Source organism: Molossus molossus, unplaced genomic scaffold, assembly GCF_014108415.1.
Source record: "Molossus molossus isolate mMolMol1 unplaced genomic scaffold, mMolMol1.p scaffold_m16_p_11, whole genome shotgun sequence".
NCBI lineage: Eukaryota > Metazoa > Chordata > Mammalia > Chiroptera > Molossidae > Molossus > Molossus molossus.
The window spans coordinates 107,431,953-107,453,542 of NW_023425346.1; the positions used below are offsets into that span (position 1 = coordinate 107,431,953).

A 21,590-nucleotide genomic window follows, 5' to 3' on the forward strand; every position below is an offset into this window, starting at 1 on the left:
GCAACCTGCTCACGGCCACACACCATGGCAGCTGGGACTCCCGAGCTGGAAGCCTGACTCTCAGCTCTTTCCTCTGTGGCCTTTTAGCCAGCGGCCACCTGCAGTGGCTGGTCTGCTCAGGCTCGCTTGCTTTTTTTTAAAATTATTTTTCTTTATTGATTTTAGAGAGAGAGGAAGGGAGAGGGAGAGCGAGATAGAAACACGGATGAGAGAGAACATTGATTCGCTGCCCCCTGCATGCCACCCACTGGGGATCATGCCCACAACCCAGGCATGTGCTCTGACCAGGAGTCGAACCGGTGACCTCCTGGTGCAGGGGTCGACGCTAAACCACTGAGCCACACCGACTGGGTTGTTTTCTTTTTCTCTACCTAGCTGTCAAATTCCAGTGTCCTGTCAGAAAAAAAAGAAGTAATTTCGAATTTAGAATGTTAATTGTGTTATATCCTGCACTAAATGTGATGAGAAAGATAAAATTCACGCGGCCAACTTCAGCTGCCACGCCCCTTCGAGTGGGTGGCCCCACCCCCACCCCTGCCGCCTCTGGTCATCGTTGGAAGCGGCACAAACTCTAATCACATGGCCTTCCCAATCCAGGTGCAGTCACTGTCACCATTTGTGACCAGAAAAGTCGAAAAGCAGGGAATGAACACTTCCAGAGTCAGGACGCTGATTGAATCACTTCTGCTCCCTCAACCTACTACCCAAATGACAGGGAAGGGATTGTTTTCCTTTTTAAGTTTTAATCAATAAGAACAAAGACTACCGCCCCGGCCGCTTTGGCTCAGCGGTTAGAGTGTTGGTCCACAGACCAAGAAGTCGCAGGTTCTATTCCAGTCGACAGCATGTACCGTGGTTGCGGTTCATCCCTGGCCCTGGTTGGGGTCGTGTGGGGGGCAACCAGTAGATGTGTCTGTCTCACATCGATGTTTCTCTCTCTCCATCTCCCCCCCCCCCACTCCATCTGAACAAAAAGGGAAAAATATCCTCAGGTGAGGATTTGTAAAAAATAAATAACTCGTAAAAAAGCCTTATCAAGAAATCAAGTTATGTTTCTAAAGCAGACACATTGACGTTTTAGTTCATAGTCACTCCAGATATGACTGCGGAGCTGTGTGTGGTGCTGTCCGGCTGGGACGTGACGCGGACACTCCCCAGTCCCTGGGAAAGGGTGCCCGTGTCTGATCCCTGCTGTGCTGAGTGTCCATCTCTTGGCTTTCAGTGCACCACCAAAATCAACACCTTCAACTGGTCCCGGGTCCGGAAGCTCAGCTTCAAGAGGAAAAGATTCCTTATCAAACTCTACCCAGAGGTCCATGTAAGTACTCTGAGTGGTTGTTAAACTGTCAGTGGATGTATTCTGCTAGAATAGCGAGTCATTCGTTGTTTCATAAAGCGTTGCCGCATAATGCATGCAGGAGTGCAAGGACAGTGCTCAGGCTGGGGTCTGGTAGGGCCCCCCTAGTCTACCCAGCAGTTCTCCAGCGAGGGTACAACGTGGGAGGGCGGGGTCCGGGTTCGGCAGGGCTAGGTGGCCCTGGGAATGTGCCTGTCTGACCAGCCCCCTGGGCTGCTGAGGCTGCTGAGGCTGCTGATTGTTACAGCCTCTTTGTGCTCTAGGTAAGGAGCTGAGAGCAACGTGTGAGCTGTGGTCTGAGCCTGCAGCAAGTCCTCGGCAGGGCCATTTGGATATTTATAATATTCACAGGCCATACAAAATGACCAACTTAAAAATTAACCTGCTCTGTTTGGTCAGGCCAGTTTGGTGAGTGTGATGTCAGCTGGTATTGATTTTGCGGGTCAGACGTTCCCCACCCCTGGTAGAGCTGGTCCACAGGGAGCTGAGGGGCATTCCCCACATTATCCAGTGTCTGTGACTCAGAAATTGACCCTGTAATAGCTCTAACTGAAGGAGCTTGATTTTCAGAAGATAAATATTTCTTTCTTTTGAGACTGTCGGCCAGTAAAGTAATAATTGCATATGAATTTACTGAAATAAGTGAAAATGGGGAAAGTGTCCATACAATAGGATAGGCGGCAAAAATTCAATACTTCAGACTATTCACATATGTTCAAATTGTTACAATTACAACATGCAAAGAAATTAGGAGATGAGAAGTAGATTAGCTGAGCCACCTGCTGGGTGGAAGCCTGGAGGCAGGGAGGGTCACAGTGCTGTGGGGTGAGGGCCTGGGGGAGGGGAGGGTCACAGTGCTGTGGGGTGAGGGCCTGGGGGGGGAGGGGAGGGTTGCAGTGCTGTGGGGTGAGGGCCTGGGGGAGGGGAGGGTTGCAGTGCTGTGGGGTGAGGGCCTGGCCTGGGGGAGGGGAGGGGTCCAGTGCTGTGGGGTGAGGGCCTGGCCCAGGGAGGGGAGGGTTGCAGTGCTGTGGGGTGAGGGTCTGGCCCGGGGGAGGGGAGGGTTGCAGTGCTGTGGGGTGAGGGTCTGGCCCAGGGGAGGGGAGGGGTCCAGTGCTGTGGGGTGAGGGCCTGGCCTGGGGGAGGGGAGGGTTGCAGTACTGTGGGGTGAGGGCCTGGCCTGGGGGAGGGGAGGGTTGCAGTGCTGTGGGGTGAGGGCCTGGCCTGGGGGAGGGGAGGGTTGCAGTGCTGTGGGGTGAGGGCCTGGCCTGGGGGAGGGGAGGGTTGCAGTGCTGTGGGGTGAGGGCCTGGCCCTGGGAGGTGGCCCTGAGCCTTCTCGGGGCACCTTGTCAACAAGGGCTTTGGCCAAGGTCAGGCCGCAGGCTGTCTGTGAGAAGTGCCTCATCATCTGCTATTCAGATCTCTTCCCGGTTTGAAAGGGAGTAAGGAACACCCAAAACAGACCAAATGCAAGCAAAAGGCTGCTTGTTTTCTCTGTAAATGAAAAAAAAAAAGTTTCCAGCAGTTACTCTGAAAAGATAGGCAAGGAAAAGAATCCCAGCTCAAGACAGCAGCACAGCTATCCATTGGAGGAGCAGGATGCGTGACGTCTGGGACCACGTACATGTGTGCTGCTCGTGACAGAGCTGCACTTTCTGTCTCCCAGCACTTAGATTCCTGAGAGTCATTCTCATTCTAGGAGTCGGAGTGTCAGTCTTTCTGAAGGTAGTTGGTAACACTCATCACCAGGTTGGAACACGTTGTCTGTGAGTTCAGTTCAGCCTTCCCAGGAGCAGCCCTGAGAGAAGGCAGTAGTTTTCTCGGGGTGATCATGAGCCTGGACATCCAAATCCAAAGCGTTCCCCAAAAGCCCCACAGGACAACAGTTCAGTGATAACAGACAAGCATGTTGACCAGCATGGATGGCGGCCTCGTCTCTGCGGGAAAGGAGACGGGGACCCACGGGGATGTCTGCGGTGGTGCGATGCGACAGCTGCGTTTTCTTAAACAGTGATTGTGTGTATATGAATATACATGTGTACACTGCGTTTTTCTTCTCTTCAATGTAAATGGAGCCAGGCATCTTCATCTACAACTTTCAGTAAATAAAAATCTTCCTGATTTTTAACTTCAGAATAGCCTGTTATCTGAACTGCTCCCTAAATTTTATGCTTGAATTAGTTACTTGAACCTTTGTATTTATTTCTAGGGACCATACCAGGACACACTGGAGTTCTTGTTGGGTAGTAGAGACGAATGCAAGAACTTCTGGAAGATCTGTGTGGAGCATCACACCTTCTTCAGACTCTTCGACCAACCGAAGCCGAAGGCCAAGGCCGCCCTCTTCAGCCGGGGCTCCTCCTTCCGATACAGGTGGGCTGCACATCCACTCGGCTGCTCTGTGGAGCTGAGAGCAGGCACATCCTGGTGCAGAAAAGTGTCGTAGGACCTGTCAGGGAGTCACACACAGGAGGCAGCTGCTGTTAAACTGGAGGTAGTGGGAAAAGCAGATTTAATAAAAGCTTCGTTTAGAAAATCGGTGACGCTTACCACAGAGCATAGCTTTAAACATGTGTAGATTTATGAGACGGGCGGGCAAGTCTCACTGTCCTTTGCTTTGTGGAAAATTGACGCTGCGAATTACTGCCATTTCTTTACTCTGTGAACCTTTGTTCACAGTGGAAGGACTCAGAAACAGCTAGCAGATTATGTCAGAGATGGTGTGATGAAGAGAACGCCCTATGAAAGGTAAGCTCTCCAGGCTTCAGGAGGTCAGGTGCATGCTTTTAAAATTAACATTTTAAGTTCTTTAACCTTCCTTTGTTTTTTTTTTTGTATCCTCACCTGAGGACATTTTTCCATTTTTTGTTCAGATAGAGCAGGAGGGAGAGAGAGAGAGAGAGAGAAACATCGACGTGAAAGGGACACATCGAGTGGCTGCCACCCGCACGACCCAACCAGGGCTAGGGACAAACTGTAACCAAGCTACATGCCCTTATCGGGAACTGAACCCGGGTCTCTCGGGACCGCAGGCTGACGCTCTAACCGCTGAGCCAAAGCGGCCAGGGCTAACCTTCCTTTGAGTAAAAATCATTTCAAATACATAAACATATATTTTGACACTTGAATTGTTTATTTTTTTGAGATAAAGAATTTGTAATATCTTTGCTCAGTTATCGTATATAGATACGGACATTCCTTTTAGTTTCTAGTCTGCACAGCTTAGCTTACATACATTTCTATGTGGTTTGTGAACTTTGAATCTAAACATTCACCTTGCTTTTTTACATGTGGGGTTTTTCCTTCAGTGTGGGATCATTTTACCTGTCTTGGAACATCTGTGTTTTATTTCCTGTTCTTGTTTTCTGTCCTCCTGCCCACTTGTAGTCAGGTGCCTCTGGCATGTTAAGTCTTGGCCACATTCCTGTGTGAGCACTTCCTTGGGGCACAGCACGTGCCGCTGTCCAGCAGGACTCCAGAGGGGGGCGCTCACAGCTTGTTCTCTGTTTGCAGAAGACACAGCAGGACGCAGTTGTCTGGCCGTACTCTGACTGCAGACTTGCCAAAGCAGGTGAGTCCTGGTTCAAATGGACACTGTATCAGCTGCATGCACTCTTTTGGGAAATAATCTGGCAATGTTGTAACAAGAGTCTTACAATTAGTGTGTCCCCCTAGCCGGTGTAGCTTAGCGATAGAGTGTTGGCCCACGGACCAGAGAGTCACGAGTTCGGTTCCAGTCAAGGGCATGTACCTCAGTTGCAGTTCGGTCCCCCGCCCCAGTCAGGGTCGTGCAGGAGGCAACCAATCGATGTGTTCCTCTCACCTCATTGTCTCTCTTTCTCTCTCCCCCCCACTCTATCTGAAGATAAATGGAAAAAAGTATCCTCAGGTGAGGATTAAAAACAAAAGGTTAAAACTAGTTGCATCATTCACACAGCAATCCCAGCCCTGGGATTGGTCTGCAGAAAGGACCGGAGTGAAGAGAAGGCTTGTGCGTGGGGGCGGGTGTCAGTGTCACTGGTGCCCAGGGCCTCACGCGCTCGCCGGTTCTGCACGTCCGTCGGACGGACTGCTCAAGAGCCGTTCAGTCTTGTTCTAGAGAAGAGTGTGACCAGGGACAGTCAGAGAGGTTGCTGAATGAACTAGCTGGTCGCCAAGCAGCCCAGGTCACATGACTCTCGTTTTGATGGGAAGAGACAAGTAGATGCACGGAGACCAGGGCTGGGGAGCAGGCCTCAGGGCACCATCCGCCCATCGTCTCTGAGCCATGGCTCCAAGACTCCTTTTCCTTTTAAAGCATTTGTATATCTTTTTTTCCTTTATTGATTTTTAGAGAGAGTGGAAGGGAGAGGGAGAGAGAGAGAAACATCGATGAGAGAGAACATCGATTGGCCGCCTCCTGCACGCCCCCCTACTGGGAATTGGGCCCACAACCTGGGCGTGAGCCCTGACCAGGAATCGAACCGGCGACCTCTTGGTGCAGGGTCGATGCCCAGCCACACCAGCCAGGCCCAAGACCCCTTTTTCCAGTTCCTCATGGCAACCTTCATTTTCAGGGATGGGAGTTCTCCATATTGTGGATGTTTACTTCCATAGAGAAAGACATGGGAGGGTAAGGGTCGTAAACCGAATCCTGGTCCTTTTGGAGTCATCTGTGTGACAAGTCTCTGGTAGAAGAGTGTCTGACCCTTGCCCTCCTTTGCGGAAGCTATCACAGAAATGTGTGGACCTACTCATTTGGGCCCATTTATCTCTGCAACTTTCTAAGGGTGGTTTGTAAAATGGTGTTTCTTCTTTTCTTATTTGTGATCCCCAGAGCTTCTCCTTCACTGAGGGCATGAGGAGTTCTGGTTTCCCATCGTCAACACATGCCTCCTTCTATTCAGTTCCTGCCTCCCCAGCAGCCCCTCCCTGCCGGCCGGAAGTCAAGGACAGCAGCGCCTCCCTGCTGGAGCCCCAGGCTCCCCACGCCCAGAGGCCGGCTGCGCAGAGGAGCAGCGGAGCTGCGGAAGGCCCCGGCCCCGACGCGAGGCAGGCCCAGCCCACCGGGCCCCCTGCGCTCCAGCCGCGTCAAGGTGTTGGGTTTTGTCATGTTCTGAGGAGTTGCAGCCCCAGCGGTCCTGGGGGGCAGAGTCCCGGTGCCTTAGACCTGGGTGCAGGGGGGGCCAGCAGGGAGCGCAGAGCTGCTGGTAAAAATGACCACGAGGGAGATGTGACCATGGGCTCGTTCCCCTCCACGGGGGAGCCCGCGTGTGGCCAGCAGGGCACGGGGCGGGGCCCTGTTTTCACATTGACAAACACCCAGCTGCAGGTGTCCGAGGAGTTCATAGATGACGACCCGGCAGACATCTCTTTCTTTGCTGGAGGCTCTGAGGCATTTTCTTGCCCATACGGCAGTTTGGCCCTGCAGGCCCCTTTGTGCGGTCGCCCAGGCTCTGCCCAGTCCAGCCCAGACAGGTTCTCCGCTGAGGCAGGGCCAGTAGGCAGCGAGCATGGCTTTGGGTTTGAGGGACAGAGTGGCTTTGGTGGTGCGCACCCCTCAGACACGTCTGAGCTGTTGGAGGTGAAGGCCCAGGCCAGCCTGATGCAGAGCCTGCTGAGCCCCTCCCAGAGCAGCTCCCTCAGCCACCTCCCGCTGCTCGGCCTGTCTGTGCGCACACCCAGCTCCGCCAACCAGTCTGAGGCCAGCTCCATGGCCAACTTCCCCGCCTGCTCAGTGCGCTCTGAAGCCAGCTCGGCCTTTCAGTTCTCCGACATCCTCGACCAGCTAGAGCAGCTCAGCTACCCGCCCACGACGGCCGAGGACTCCAGCAGCACAGACACGGACTCCTGGGGCTCTGAGGCCGAGGCCCCCCTTGACGTGAGCCTGTTTTTCAGCAACCCCTTCGCACAGACCAGTGGAGAGAGAGTCATTTTCGATTTGCAGAATAACGTAAAGAACGTGAGTCCGGGAGAGCAGGTAGATACGAGCCCGTGTTGACCACTCCCAGCCTGTCCAGGCTGAACCCACCCGCTCGTGCAAGGAGCTCAGATTGTTGGCTTATGTCCATGGCTAGGGATTCCTTCTTCTCCTGATTTTCTGATCGATTCTTCTTTTTTGAATGTCACAGAATTAAAACTTCCATTTGGAATGATTAAAACTATGCATCAAGTTGACAACAGATGAGTGTTTGGAGCTCGTCCCCTGGGAGCTGGTAATTAGTGCTGCGGCTTTGTCTCTCTGGCTCTTCTTTGACTCAGCAGAAGCTCGTGCTGCACTTACAGTGTCACGCAGTCTGGCTCGTGTTGGTCTCTAGCAGAACGGGGCGGTCTGCCTACTGAGGCTGCTTCTCCGGCGAGGCCTGCTGCCAAGAGTCATTGGGACGGAGGCTTTGCCTGGTTTGTCCAGCCACCGGACCGAGTCCCGAGTGAGCCAGTCCTGGAAAGGCCCAGGGGTCTCAGGTGCCACAGGAATTGTCCCATTAATGACTTGAGACCCAGAAAGGGTCCTGTGTTTAGATGGTGGGCTTGGAGAGGTGTTGGTTTAAAATGCAATGGAACTGCTTCCTTCTGCTTCCTTTATTGGGGGACAATAGATATTTGGTTACAGAAAAAAATACAAGTCAATGTGACAGCCACAGTGCAGACACCAGGAACTGTTCCTCTGGACCGACGGTGGGGATTGTTGGCCAAGAACACGCTCCCAGGAGCCCGCTTGCCTTAGGGAAGTTGTTTCTTGTTGACCAGCCCGTGTGACACTGTCAGCCCCCTCTCAGCCCCGTCGGGGGCACGGGCTGTCCCCAGGCCTGGGAAAGCTGTGTGAACAGGCTGGTGGAGGTGGCTGGGTGCCCCCTCAGTGCCCCGTCTTCGCCATGCAGAAGGTGGGTGGTGCTCACAGCCCACACTGGACACTGTGGACAGTGCAGCCAGGGGTGCCTGCGATCCAGTCCCGGACTCACACTGTTCGATTTGTCAGGTCACGGATCAGGTTTTGGATTTGGGTTTTTGTTGTTTATTCTTCCTGCTCTTACCCAGGAGAGCCAGTCCATGTTTAAAGGTTCATTTTTCTCCCAAGTCCTGTGGTGACTTTAAGCTGAAAGTCTGTCTGCTCCGATGTGAGGCTGTGACTGTCTGTGTGCGTTGCTGTGAGAATCCATAGGCTGGAGCCTCGGAGCTGCCCTGGGCCTCTTGCGAGGGTCAGTCTTTCTCTTCTCATCAGGGGTTTGGCTAAAGGTATTGAGAAACTTCCCATTTTATAGCTGCCTTAAACCTACACCTGCGTGTCGCCCTCGCCCAGGTCTCTGACTGGGGTCTAGGCCTGTAGCTGCTGCTCATCCCTCAGGCTCCAGACCCACCGTCTGCCCCTCAGGGCACTGGGCCAAGTCCAGGGTGGCTGCCGACCTGGGAAGAGACACTTCAACGGGACAGGCCGTGTTTTCAGGAGCCCTCGTCAGCACAGGTGTTCGGGACGTTACCACCTTGGTGTGACTCGGAAAGAAAACCCTGGATTTGCACGGTGAGGACGGTGACATCCCATCTCGACTGCTTTTTCTGGTCCCGGCGTCCCGGGCGAGCTGCTGAGCCCTTCATCCCTGCTGCCCAACAACGCTTTCCACTAGCAAGTGGTCCTTTTCTCTTTTCTTTTTTTAATGGAGTTTAAACTGTTATACAAGAAGCTGTCACACAAGAACTGAAAAGGAAAAGGCCCAGTGAGGAGAGGAGCTGGCCGGCAGGCGGGCTGCAGCGAGACCCCAGATGTTCACCTTCAGGAAAGACTCGCTGTTTCCCTGCCAGGACCTCACACACCCTGAGTGCTCCACCTGGCTGACAGGCCGCGGAACGCCCTCCAGCCATGACGGCCGGCCTCCTTCTGGCCGGTGCGCTGCCGGCCGTGTGGATTCAGGTGTCAGCATGTTCTGGCCCCTGGGCCGGCAGCTCGGGGCTGGTCTGCAGCCCTCACAGCCCTCAGCCTCCCCTTCGCCTTGGTATCCAGCCTCTCCCTTCCCTGGGAGCTTTTCTGCTTCAGGATAGGGAGGCCCGCCTTTGGGGATGCTGCCTGCTCCTGAATCCATGGTAGGGGGCTCGCCACCGCCTTGTGGAGGGGCTCAGGCACTCTGGCTGTGCGGCGGGCGAGGGGTCGAGCATTGTGGGAGAGCAAGCCTGCTGCTCTGGGTCGTTTCCTGGGCCCGCACCTCGGCTTCTGTCTGCTTTATCGTAAGCCTTTCAGGCTCCAAACCCTCCTCCCGCACTGTCTTCACGAGCACCATTTGCTCTCGATTAGGGGTGTTCCGCAGAGGGGTTCCCTGGGTCCCCCAGGAGCCCAGCAGATGGTCTAAGCTCAGGAGACGCTCCAGCATGGCTGGGTCCATGCAGTTAGCTTCTGTAGGGGCTGAATTTGAGAAGCAGACGCTGGAAGTGCCAGGAGCTCAGGATTCCCAGTCTCTTCTTCCTCAGGGCCTCGGGCTTTCTTTGCCTGAGACTCTTTAAAAGGTGCAAAGACATAGAGTTGTGGGCTCTGCTTGGAGAAAGGTCGATTGATCACCTCCTTGGACCTGGCAGCAAGGTTGAGTGCAGGGATGTCTAGGTAGATGCATCTCGGGGGCAGTGTTGGTAATGAGGATGCTGTGGGCTGGGCCACTGGGGGTCCTGCAGCGGGTGAGTGAGCTTGCTGTTTCAGTAGGGCACCAAGGAGGCCCTGGGTCAGCACATACAAAGGGGGCGCTGATGGCACTACTCTCGCTCAGTCTCAGGCCCGTTACCTGAGCGCCGCTGTCCTCAGAGCCAAACCAAGTGTCCCTGCGGATCCCCTTCACCGGGACCACAGCAGGACTGCAGGAGGAGTCTGATTTCAGCCAGCTGTCAGGAAGCGCACTCAGAGTCCGCAGAGCTAGTGACAGGTCCTGCGTGAGGCCTGAAGTCAGCTGTTTCCTCGACAGTCTCGGTCACGAGGTCTCCGGATGCAGGATCCAGGTCTGATACCTTTTCCTGCTAGATCTCTAGTAGGACCTAGTGACAGAGGGGGCCCATGCCGGCCCTCCGCCCGCCTCCCGGGTGAGCTCTGGGAGGTCTGTGAGAGCCCGGGACCCTCTCCAGGTTTCGCCGGCTGCCCAGCATCGTGTGCCTCTCCCCTGCCGCGCGGGCCCGCAGGCCAGCACACTTCCAGCAAGTGGCTTAGGGGGGGTGGCACTGACCCCGAAGGGCGTCCTGCGGAAACTCCCACAGAAGCACCGGACTGGTATTCGAGAGTCCTGGCGGCTGTCCACTTGGCAGTCCCCATGGGATAGCTGTCCAGGCCCAGGCACAGGGGCTCCAGACCCTCCATCTGCAAATGGCCTCAGTCGCACAGCTGCCCTCACCCGGGCTGGAGGCAGCCGCCGTCAGCTCCTCTGCTGGGCCCAAAGCCGCGGAGTGAGGTGCAGAGACCAGCTGTGCCCCTTAGTCCATGCCTGAGCCAAGAGGACCAGCTGATGCTCCCTTCCTGTGACCCAGCACTCAGCGTGCCGGGGCGAGCAGGCAAGGCTGGTTTGGCCTGCTTCTCCGTCAGCTCCACCTGTCTGCCAAGTGGTCCCCTTTCCTTCCTGGGACCTGAGCCGGGGAGGTCATCACGTCTTTGAACTCCTGGGAGGGCCCTTGTTTAGACATTATGTCCAGCCTGGGCTGTGGGTTTAGCCCTGGTCAGGGTACATTTGGGAGGCAGCGATCGATGTTTCTCTCTCTGTCCTTTTATTCTTCAGGGCACCCACACTAGTGTCTGAGCAGCAGGTCAGACGTGGTTTGAGCCAGCCCTGCAGCCCGCAGGGTGACTGCTTCCGAGTGCAGACAGGCTGCAGGTGGTGGGGCACCCACCGCCCTCATCCTGGAGATTGTGAGACGTGCTGCTCAGACCTATGCCTGCGCCTTCCCGTAAAGGGTTCGGTTCTGTTTCTTCAGTGAAACTTTATTTTCTGGAGACGATTTTTTAATTTTTTGTTTAGAAAGTTTTCAAAATTTATAGAAGTGAGAACGGGAGCCAAAGCACCAGACCCCTGTCTCCAACGCTCATGTCCCCGCAGGTTGACCACCCCCACCCCCTTCTCTCCTGTTTCGAGGCTGCAGTACTCAAAGTGGGTCCCTGGCGTGCTGACTGCCTCTGGGTTTCCACACGTGTCTTACACACAAGGACGCCTTCTTCCGTGCCCCACACAGCTGGTCACAGCAGTGCCCCGGCTCGTCTGCCACCAGACAGGCTTGGCTGCCTGCTGGTCCAAAGCACTGCTGCCATGTGGTTTGTTCGAGGCGGGATCCAGACGCCATCTGCTTGCCTCATGGGGCAGGTAGCTCTTCGGTGCCCTGTCGGCAGAAGACCCCTCCTTTGTGCCAGTAACTTGTGGATGAAGGGGTCCTGCCTCATGCCCCACAGCCTGGCTGGCCCCTCAGGCCTCCTTACCACTGAGTTTATAGCTTTTCCTTTATAATGAAATCATTTACTTAAAAATTAGTTGTGACTTTTTTGGCTACTGCTCACTGCTACCCTTTTCACTTTGTTTTTTTAAATGATTTTATTGATTTTTTAGAGTGAAACACATCAATGTGAGACAGAAACATCCATCAGCTGCCTCCTGCACGCCCCCTACTGGGGGTCGAGGCTGCACCCCGGGCCTGTGCCCTGACTGGGAATCGAACCAGGACCTCTCAGGCCATAGGATGATGCTCAATCCACTGAGCCACTGTGGCCAGGCATCACTTTTGAGGGTTTATAACCCCTCCACCCCCAGAGGGACTTGTTCAGAAACCAGGAGAAAGTGAGTCCGAAGGACCACAGTTCCTGCTGACACCCTGGCTTTCTCCTCATGACAGGTTGCGTGGCTGTGCCCTTGTCTGATCCTAACGAGAGGTGGTTCGTAGCAAATGCTCAGATACCCAGAGTGAGGCCGCTAAGCCGCCCCCGCTGGTGGCTGCGGATCACGAGAGGCCCTTGTGTTGTGCAGTGACACCACCTGGGAAGGGCCCATATAGCTGGATGACAGAAGGCTTGTTCAGACTTGAATGAAGCATGTAGACTTGTGACCACACTTCTTATGTCAGCAGCCGGTTGCTGAAAGTGTGGTTGAAAAGTGCCTGCCAGGTGTTGACAGCTTTTCTTCCGCTGATCTCCGTCACTTGACCCAGAGCCTTACATCTGACAGGAGGGCCAGGTGAGCCGCTGTGCTGGCTGACCACAGCCCTGCCCCGTCCCCACTGCCAGGCCCCGGCAGGCTGTGCCTGCTGTGCCCACCAAGTGCCCCCCGAATGGTGCATCCTGCTTCAGCTAGAATATTTATTTTTATTAGTTACCAAGTTACCAAGTCTATTTTTGTATTTAAGCTTTCAAATCCAGGTATTCTACGTAAGCCAACCTAGGTGTGTTCAAGTGTAACGACAGTGCGGCTCCGTGAGGAGGAATGGCTGCCGGCCAGCTGCCGGCCAGCTGTGCAGGGGGAGCGTCTCTGACCGTTAGGGACTCGAGGGCGCCTTCTCCTGTTGCAAAGGAGACTCAGTAAGGGGTCAGGCTAGGCTCCCTTTTCCACTGGACACATATTTTTAAAACAGCAGCAATGATAGAGAGGCAGTAGGAACAACTCGCCAGGGGGCTCCCAGTGAAAATGTTCAAACCTGTTGCTATGTCTCTCTGTTGTTGCCATTTGCTAAAGGCCTGTTGTTGCTTCCGTGTCGAGACCTTTCGCTCTCTGCACGCTCTCAGCTCCTGCTGCCCAGCAAGCCACTGGAAGCGTCCAGTGCCACGGTGATGGCCGTGGGCACACACAGCACGTGAACCACGCCCCTTTGTGGTATGTGTAGTTGACCTGCGGTGCCAGTTCCTACGTCTTCGTGGTATGGTTATGCCTTCCTGGCTCAGGGAATGTAGATTCGTTACTAGAACAATTACGTCATAGACAGAATGTCCGTGTTTTCTCAGGCACTTAAAATTGAGGAGCTTAGTGTTTGTTCTCAAAGCCATGGAGTCTTACTTCGCCGGGGTTCGGCCTTGTCCCGAAGTCACAAAGCTTGTCCCAGCGGCTGTTGTGGCCACTGACGGCCCCTCCCGTCTCGCAGCTGCTGTGCTGAAGTGTCCCTGGTGCTGCCTTCTGCATAAACACATCTGTACTCCCCAGGAAGGAAGAGGAAAGGAGCTGGCCTTTCACTGTGCACTTGAACTTGTTCCTTCTTTAAAGAGACATGATGGTGCGTGGTTTGTGGTACTTACAAAGCTTGTGTTCCATTGAAACTGCCATTTATAAATTTCCAGATATGTACTAATTCAGAATTTTTTAATTGTTTATTCAATAAAATAAGGAAATATTTACTATGAATTTTTAAATGGGCTTTTTAGCTTTCTTTCCTTCCACCTGCTTGCAGTTTTGACGTACATAATTAAAGAGTATTTCACACGTTACGTGAATCCCTGAAACAGCTGCGGATTTTTCACATCCTCCCTGTGTCTCAGCAGCCAGGCCTTGTTCGTTCTGGATGTGGGTGGCGTCCCTAAAGGCCAGTGGGCGTGGAGGGGGCTTTCGGTGTCAGCCAGCCGTGTGGCTGGGGGCACAGCTGGGTGGTGGTCCCGGCTCTGAGCCTGAGGCTCTGGCTGAGCCAGCGCTGTGTGCAGCCTGGGGGGGAGCCACGTGGTCCCTGGCTGGTCCTGTGCCCAGAAGATGTGCTGTTGGCTTCTTAATTCCGACAAGGAGAACGTGGCCATCTTGACCCTGTTGGCCAGAACACACCCTGGAAGCTCTCTGACCCTGAGTGTTGACGCTGCCCAGGTTCTGGGCAGTTTCCCCAGCTCTGGACTCTCGCCACTCAGCTGGCATGCTTCCCGCTGCCCTTCCTGTCGGCCCACTCGGGTCACAGGCTGGTTATACCCCACTGTCCACCTCCTGGACTGCAGCCTCGCTCCCGCCAGTCTCCTTTCTGGCCCAAGGCGCCTGGCACACCTCAGGGGCCTAGAAAAGCCCCTGTCGGCACAAACTCCCAGGACCGTGGGCGGGCAGTCTCCCCGCTTAGAGAAGAGGGTGGTGAGGCATTTCCCTCCCACTCCAGACTGAGGCCTCCAGTGCCCAGTGCCCAGCTCAGGGACGAAGTGGCGATGTGAGTGGGTGGCTCCCTGGAGAGGCGCCTCTGTGACGAATCTCTGTGAAGAGGTGCGCAGAGGTGTTTCTCTGAGCTCTGCGGCGGCCTTGTCGGGGTACCGCTGCGTGGCCTTCTCATTCGAAGTATGTTACACCAGATTACATTCTTTCCTAATGAAAGTCACCTACAGGCTTTAGTTTATTGAATGATTTGCTTTGGGGACCTTGCCACCATCGATCCAGTAGTTTAGAGGATCCTTAAGTCAGAGCTTCTCAAAGCTGGAGACAAAGGCGTCGTTTATGAGAATGAAGATGCAGGGCTCTGGGCCACCATACAACGCAGGCAGGGGACCCTGCACCTGGCGGGCACCCACTGTGGTGTTGGTCAGGGTGCCTGCTTTTCTATCAAGGAAAGAATCCTGATTGTTTAGAGTAAAACAAAAAAACTGAAAAAATGCTTCTTGGGAGCACTGTGCATGTTGACGTCACCCTCTGAACTTCAGGTCAGCACAGCCACATCTCCATCTACCGCGTGGGCCACGGGCCAGGCACCCTCTCCGAGCTCCGTGGGTGTCTCCTTGCGTAGGCCCACGGCCCGCGGAGGGGCCCCAGCATGTGGGTCGTCGGCTGCTGTGTTGTCGATGGAGAAGAGCCAGGAACTCACAGTAGGATGAGCTGACAGGCCTCTCCGGAGCTGTTTTTCTTCCTTCCACTTTGGTTTTTGAGCCAAATTTTGTGTAAAGTGACTCATGACATTCCAGGACAAAAATGAAGCCAGAGGTGGTTTTCAGCTGACTACGCAGCCAGCTCACATTCGCCTGGGTTCTTTGGACAAGTCGGCCGTTCCTTTCCTCCGGGACTACTGGGTCATCGCTCGTGCTAAGGAAGGAGCTTCTGGGTCCCTCACCTGCTGCTGTCACGCGAGCCCTCAGACTTACCCGAGTCTTCCGAACGAGCCGATTCTTCCTCCACTGTCAGGCAGACGTCGTCAAGGTTGTTATCGAGATTCGATGAGGAGGATTTCAAGGCGTGAGTTAGAAGAAGTGAGCTCAACTTTCCTCTAACTGATACGTGTCCGTCACCCAGATGCAGCGTGTGGAGGTAAGCACTGAGGTTACCCTGCGCTTTTAAAATGACACTTCAAAAATTGTAAGACGAATATTTAGGAATTTTTGGAAACAACAAATGAGGCAAGGAAAACCAGCTGCCACCCCGGCCCTGGTCCAGGTCCTGCTGGAGGCAACCAGTTGAGGTGTCTCTCAAATCAGTGTTTCTCTCTCCCTCCTTCCCTGTCACTCTGTCTAAAAATGCAAAAATATCCTGGGATGAGGACTTAAAAAAGAAAAAAAGAAAACCAGCTGCCAGAGGTGCCCATGCCCGGTCTGACGGGGGGTTTTCCACGTCAGCACTTTCCGTGACTTGCAGCTTTGAGAGAGGAGCCTGCCTGCGGACACAGCGGACAGTCTGACCCGCTCCGACGGACATGCCGCGCTCGGTGAAGCAACCACCTCTTGTGTCTGTTTCAAATAACTTGATTTTGAAAACTGAAGACTTTCCAGGGATGCCTTGTCGACAGGTGGAGGGCTCCGTCGGCCTCGATCCCACGGTGTCTGCACACACGCCGTGTCCAAGTGGGTGCCGTCACGGGGACTCGTCACTCAGCCACGTCGACACTTCCTGCCTGTTGCTCAGTGGAGGGCCTTGGACACCGGGGTCTGTTTTCACAGATATTTCAGGTTCATGTTCACCATGTCGGTTAAGGCAAAACACATTCTGTGACACCTAAATCTTGATGTTTAGCATTTGAACAATTCTGAAGACACCTGCCTTTTACCTGGGCGCTCTCACCGAACGTGGGCAGGATTTTCCATGGCAGGAGGGCGCTCAGCTTCCACCCGGCACATTGTCTCAGTGCGACCGAGGAGCCTGGCCACACCAGCGTCCTCTGGAGAGAGGCCTGCCGAGCCACGGCCCGCGCTTGTTTCTGGGCATGGTGTGTGCGTTAGCGACACACACGGTAGGAAGACTGCCGCACAGAGGGCACTTGGGGTGCACACTCAGACTGCCCGATGGAAGCAAGCCACTTGCTCGAAAAAACAGCTCCCCACAGATGTGTTGCCTTGATCTTGTAGGATCTGTGTGTACAGAGTTTGAAGGAGGTATGGCTTACAACGTTGTGCTGTTGCTAACAGGTGTTTAATGGCAGTTTGTGGCACTTCTTAATCTGTTCACTAATGGTGAGTTGACAGTTTCTGTGAAACAACAGGTCCGCAGTGCTGACATCACGATGACTTTTAACCTCCCAAATGAGCAGCCTGTCCTGACGGGTTCCCTCTCATACAAGTTCTTCACTGAGGGCTGTTCACTGGGCCCCATTCTCTGATGCGACGGCTTCACCAGCCCGCAGTGGCCACTGGAGCAGACTCTTCACATCATCTCAGCTCTCACCTTCTGTGACTGAAAAGTCAAGTCAAACTTTGCAACAACTTTTCAGTGAACTGTCCACTGGCAACTTGCTGTGAGACTGCCCGTCTCCGAGGGAGGTGCCGTGTGCGCTGCCGGAAGGCTCAGCGTGAACAGTGACCTTGTACGTACGTCCTTTCATCACCAATGGGCGCAGACGCCTTGGGTCCCACGCCTGGAACGATACAGTCATGAAGGGCAAGTAGAGGAGCTGTTGGTCACGTCTGCATTTGTTCTACATTTTCAGTGTGTGAAGGTATCTCATTGTGCAAATTTGGGCTTTGTAGGGACAGAAAGGATTTTGGAGTGCAAATCCTAAATAGCTAATCTTTGGACATACGCCCCTTCTCCACGTGGGGAGTGACCATGCTGGGGACTCACACGGAACCCTCCCTTGGGCTTAGGCCATTCAGAACCGACAGCATCCACCCAGCCTGGTGCGGGAAGAGGGGTGTAGGAATGTTACGTTATTTTAAGATGGGTTAGCATATTTTAAATGTCTAATAAAAGCAAATTCTAATAAACTGGTGATTAATAATTTCATATTTTACTTTGTCCAGGTTTTCTAAGGTGAATGAGTATTTCATCATGTGTCAAATCTGTCAGTGGTGAGATTCCAGAGGAAACTGCTAGCGTTGGCAGTGGGGAAGCACCCTGGTGCTGTCTGAGCCCCAGATTTGTCAATGTGAAAATAACGGCCCCCCAGCCTCAGGCCACCGGGGAGGGTAGCTGGGTCCGTGGCCCATACCCATCCAGGGAGCAGGACGCAGGCATGTGGGGGGCTCTCTGCACTCCTGTCTGCCAACCTGCCCACACACCCCCACGTTTAGGCTAAAGAGACCAGCGCTGGTTCTGCAAGCTGGTCACTGCATCCGAAGTCCGGCGGTCGTGTTGGAGGGTCTGGCTTTGATGCCATTGTTGGGCGAGTGAGCAGCCGCCATGGGCTGGAATTGGGTCACTTCTGTCCCAGCGTTTGTAAGCGACGCGATTGTAGGCAGGAATAACAGTGGCTCGGCGTAGAGCGCGGCCCCTTCAGGAACCTAAGTGGATCTCTAGCTCAAGGAGCTTGTGAGCGGCAGTTGAGTTTCTTGAAACTGCTCTCACCGTATCTTTAAAATTCAGCATTAGGCCCTGGCCGGTTTGGCTCAGCGGTTAGAGCATCGGCCTGTGGACCGGAGAGTCACAGGTTCGGTTCCCGCTAAGGGCACATACCTTGGTTGCAGATTGTCCCCGGCCCTGGTTGGGTCGTGTGGGTGGCAACCACTTGATGTGTCCCTCTCACATCGATGTCTCTCTCTCTCTCTCTCTCTCTCTCTCTCTCTTTCTCCCTCTCTCCCTCTTGCTCTATCTGAAAATAAATACAAAAATGTCCTCAGGTGAGGATTAAATAAATAAATAAATAAAATTCAGCATTAAATACTTACTGATTTCCCACAGAAATACCTGAGCACTAAACCTCTGAGAATTAAAACAAAAAAAGAACAGATAAGAAAATGTCTTGATTACGAAACACATGGCGTTTTAGACCAAAATGTCGGCTTCTGTTGCATCAAAGGCAAATGCTGTTTTAAGAAGGGGAAAGTTAATTATTAATTACTTTTGTGGTATAATTCTAGAAAACCAAAATAAAATCTTTGTTAATGCGAAATTCAAGGAAGCAGAAAACAGAATCATGAGCTGTAATTTTATTTTATTTTATTTATTTTAAATTTTTTTTTTTTATTTATTTTTTTATCCTCACCTGAGGACAGTTTTCCATTTTTTGTTCAGATAGAGCGGGAGGGAGAGAGAGGAAGAAAGAGAGAGAGAGAAATATCGACGTGAAAGGGACACATCGAGTGGCTGCCAAGCGCACGACCGACCAGGGCCGGGGACAAACTGCAACCAAGGTACATGCCCTCAGCGGGGACCGAACCCAGGTCTCTCTGGACTGCAGGCCGACACTCTAACTGCTGAGCCAAACCGGCCAGGGCATGAGCTGTAATTTTATAGGATCCCATTTTTAATCGAGGGTTGATGCGTTTACCTGAAAACAGTTTTCCAGATGCATTAGCATCAGTTGGACCACCTCTGACGCGACCCGGAAGGTGCCCCCCCGACTGTCCTGCTTCCCAGGCTTGTGCTGCTGATTCTCAGTCGCCCCCTCTCTAGAGCCGAGAGAGCCCAGGACCTCAGAGCCAGGGGTCCTGACCTGTGTCTGGAAGTGGATCGGTCAGCTGCTGACCTGCTCTCGTGTCCACTTCCTGTCATGTTGGGCACTGCAGGTGTTGGCAGCTTTCCTCAGTTTCCGGAAGGTGCCTAGCCGCCACGCCTGGTGAGATAGGTGGTGTCTGGCCTGCATCCTGGCCCTTCTCATGTCTCACCCCACCCCCGCCCTGTTCAATTCCAGGCCTTTCCGTGGACAGTCCTCAGCCTTCTCCCTCCGCCCGGAAGAGCCCACTGAGCCTGAGCCCTGTGTTTCAGGTGCCTCTGGGCCCCGCTGAGCGGGGCTCGTCCCCACTCCTGAGCCCTGTCCTTAGCGATGCTGGTGGAACCAGGATGGACGATGAGGAGCCGAAACACAAGGTGGGCACCGCCCCGATCAGGGCTCCATGCTGGTGGGCCTGGGTTTGCAAACTTCTTTCTGGCTGGGAAGCCTGTGGGCAGAGCAGGACTGGGCTCTATGCCCACAAACCCGCCCCCCCCACCCCACCACCACCACCAGGCCTCCTGAGTGAAAGGACATGGTGGCCTGGCTTCCCTAGAGAAATCTCATCCTGAGATCCTCCCTTCACTTTCGGGGACTCTTCTGGGACCTTTGTAACAGTGCCTGGCACCTGTGGGCCCCAAGTGTTGGGCTGGGTCTGGGGATGTGGCAGGAAGGGGCAGGCCTCGGGGGGCCCTCAGCCCGGTAGCCAGGAGGTGGTCTGGTGTGCAGAAAGACTTGCTGGAGACCAGCCTGGCCTGGGGTCAGGAGGCTGCAGGACAGTGGGTCCCGAGTGTTCTTGCAAGGGGAGGGGGTGCGTGGGGTGGACCTCAGCGAGAAAGGGGAGGTGATCCCCAGGGTAGGAGTGGCAGGTGCTGAGAGGTCAGGTGCAGAGGTCAGGGCTCAGGACAAGGCGATGGCCAAGGCAGTGGCCACTTCCACTCTGGTGACCCTGGCCTGCAGCCTGGGTGATGTCATGGTCAAGGCAGTTGGGGCAGGGTGGCTTTGCAGGGGGCACATGAGGAAGCGCAAAGTCTCCAAGGAATTTGACATTTGGGGAAGAGAGTGGTTAAAATAATGGCTGTAGCCTGTGTGAGCCCCGGGGCCGTCTGTCTGCTCCCCTGTGCCTAGTGGGGACCCTCGAGGTGCACTGAAGGAAGCCGGGCTGGACTGGGCCCCGAGTGGTGGGACCCCACTTCAGATGCCTGTCACATGGACAGCTGTCCTTATAAACACCTTAGTGCTCCGTGGTGTTTCCTCCTGAACTGGCCAAAGAGGTGGACTCATGAGCGTCCTTCGCGGTGGGCTGCGGCACTTCAGGACGGCGGGCCTCTGCAGACACCCACCTGCCCGGGGCCCTGGTTCCCGTCAGTGATGCAGCCCTGGCCTGGAAGGGCTGCTGCTGTGAGGTGTGGGTGCCAGCTGGCTCCCAGCCTAGGACGCCCCCTGTGGTCAGGGCTCTGCAGCCAGCTCCCAGCTCCCAGCCTGCAGGCCTCCGCCTGGTTGCTTTTCGGTGCCTAACAAAAATGGCTTGGAGCAAAGCTCTTTTAAAAAAACAACTTTAGCCCTGGCCGGTTTGGCTCAACAGTTAGAGCATCAGCCCACGGACCAATGAGTCGTGGGTTCAATTCCAGCCAAGGGCACGTACCTCGGTTGCGGTTTGTCCCCAGCCCTGGTCGGGGTCCTGCGGGAGGCAGCCAGACGATGCATCCCCCTCACTTCCATGTTTCACTCTCTCCCCCTCCCACTCTGTCTGAAGATAAATGGGAAAATATCCTCAGGTGAGGATTAAAAAAAAAAATCCCAACCTTAATTGGTTACTTTGTGTATTAACAAATAGTTGGTCTTTAGGTGGTTCTCTAGGGTGCTGGCCGTCACCGTCCAGGCCTCTGAGAGAAGGGGTCCGGCAGTCTCAGAGCAGCCGCCTCAGCAAGGCCCCCACCCCCAGGCTCCCCGATGGCTCCCCAGCAGGGCCTGGCCAGCCTCTGGGTGCCTCAGCCCCACGACAAACAAGCCTGGCTGTGCCCAGGACCTTCGTGTCTGTTCCCTGGCTGCCCCCGGTGCTGTGCGGAGGGCGGGGCTGCCACCCTCCCTCGGAGCCCTCCTGTCCCTCCGTTGACAGCCGTCTCTCCTCCTCTCCAAGAGAATCAGTGAGGACTGACAGTACTCGAAGGTGGGAAAGCTGCCGGTGGACGGAGCTCCTTTCCAGGTGCTTGTGTGGGGCTGAGAGGCCGCGGCGCCTCGCTCAGCCCAGCTTTCCACAGGGACAGGCGGCGGCGCGAGGTCCCTCCTGGGCGTCTCCCCCGTGCAGCCTGCTGCTTCGCCCGCTCTCCACGGGTCCTGAGAGTCCTTTGCCCAGCTCCACAGGCAGGCCACCCACACCACGCTGCTCGTGGTGTCTCCGTGTCACCACCACGACCCCACCAGCGATGCTGAGGTGGTTGAGTTTCCGGGAGCCCCGCAGCCCCCAGGGAGGACCTGGTCTAGAACCTCGCGTGACCTTTTCCCAGGCAGGCATTCAGGGTTC

The 21,590-nt window shown here is 54.6% G+C and overlaps 1 protein-coding gene across 1 annotated transcript in view; it reads left to right on the forward strand.

Annotated features, from left to right (window-relative positions):
* The window catches only part of FARP2 (FERM, ARH/RhoGEF and pleckstrin domain protein 2), a 109,618-nt gene that overhangs the window by 56,646 nt on the left and 31,382 nt on the right, over positions 1 to 21,590 (forward strand). Inside the window, exons 12-17 of the mRNA XM_036253674.1 lie at positions 1,223 to 1,318; positions 3,564 to 3,727; positions 4,034 to 4,102; positions 4,868 to 4,925; positions 6,171 to 6,429; positions 19,268 to 19,443. Coding sequence (XP_036109567.1) covers positions 1,223 to 1,318; positions 3,564 to 3,727; positions 4,034 to 4,102; positions 4,868 to 4,925; positions 6,171 to 6,429; positions 19,268 to 19,443 — 822 coding nt within the window. The remainder of the gene's footprint in view (positions 1 to 1,222; positions 1,319 to 3,563; positions 3,728 to 4,033; positions 4,103 to 4,867; positions 4,926 to 6,170; positions 6,430 to 19,267; positions 19,444 to 21,590) is intronic.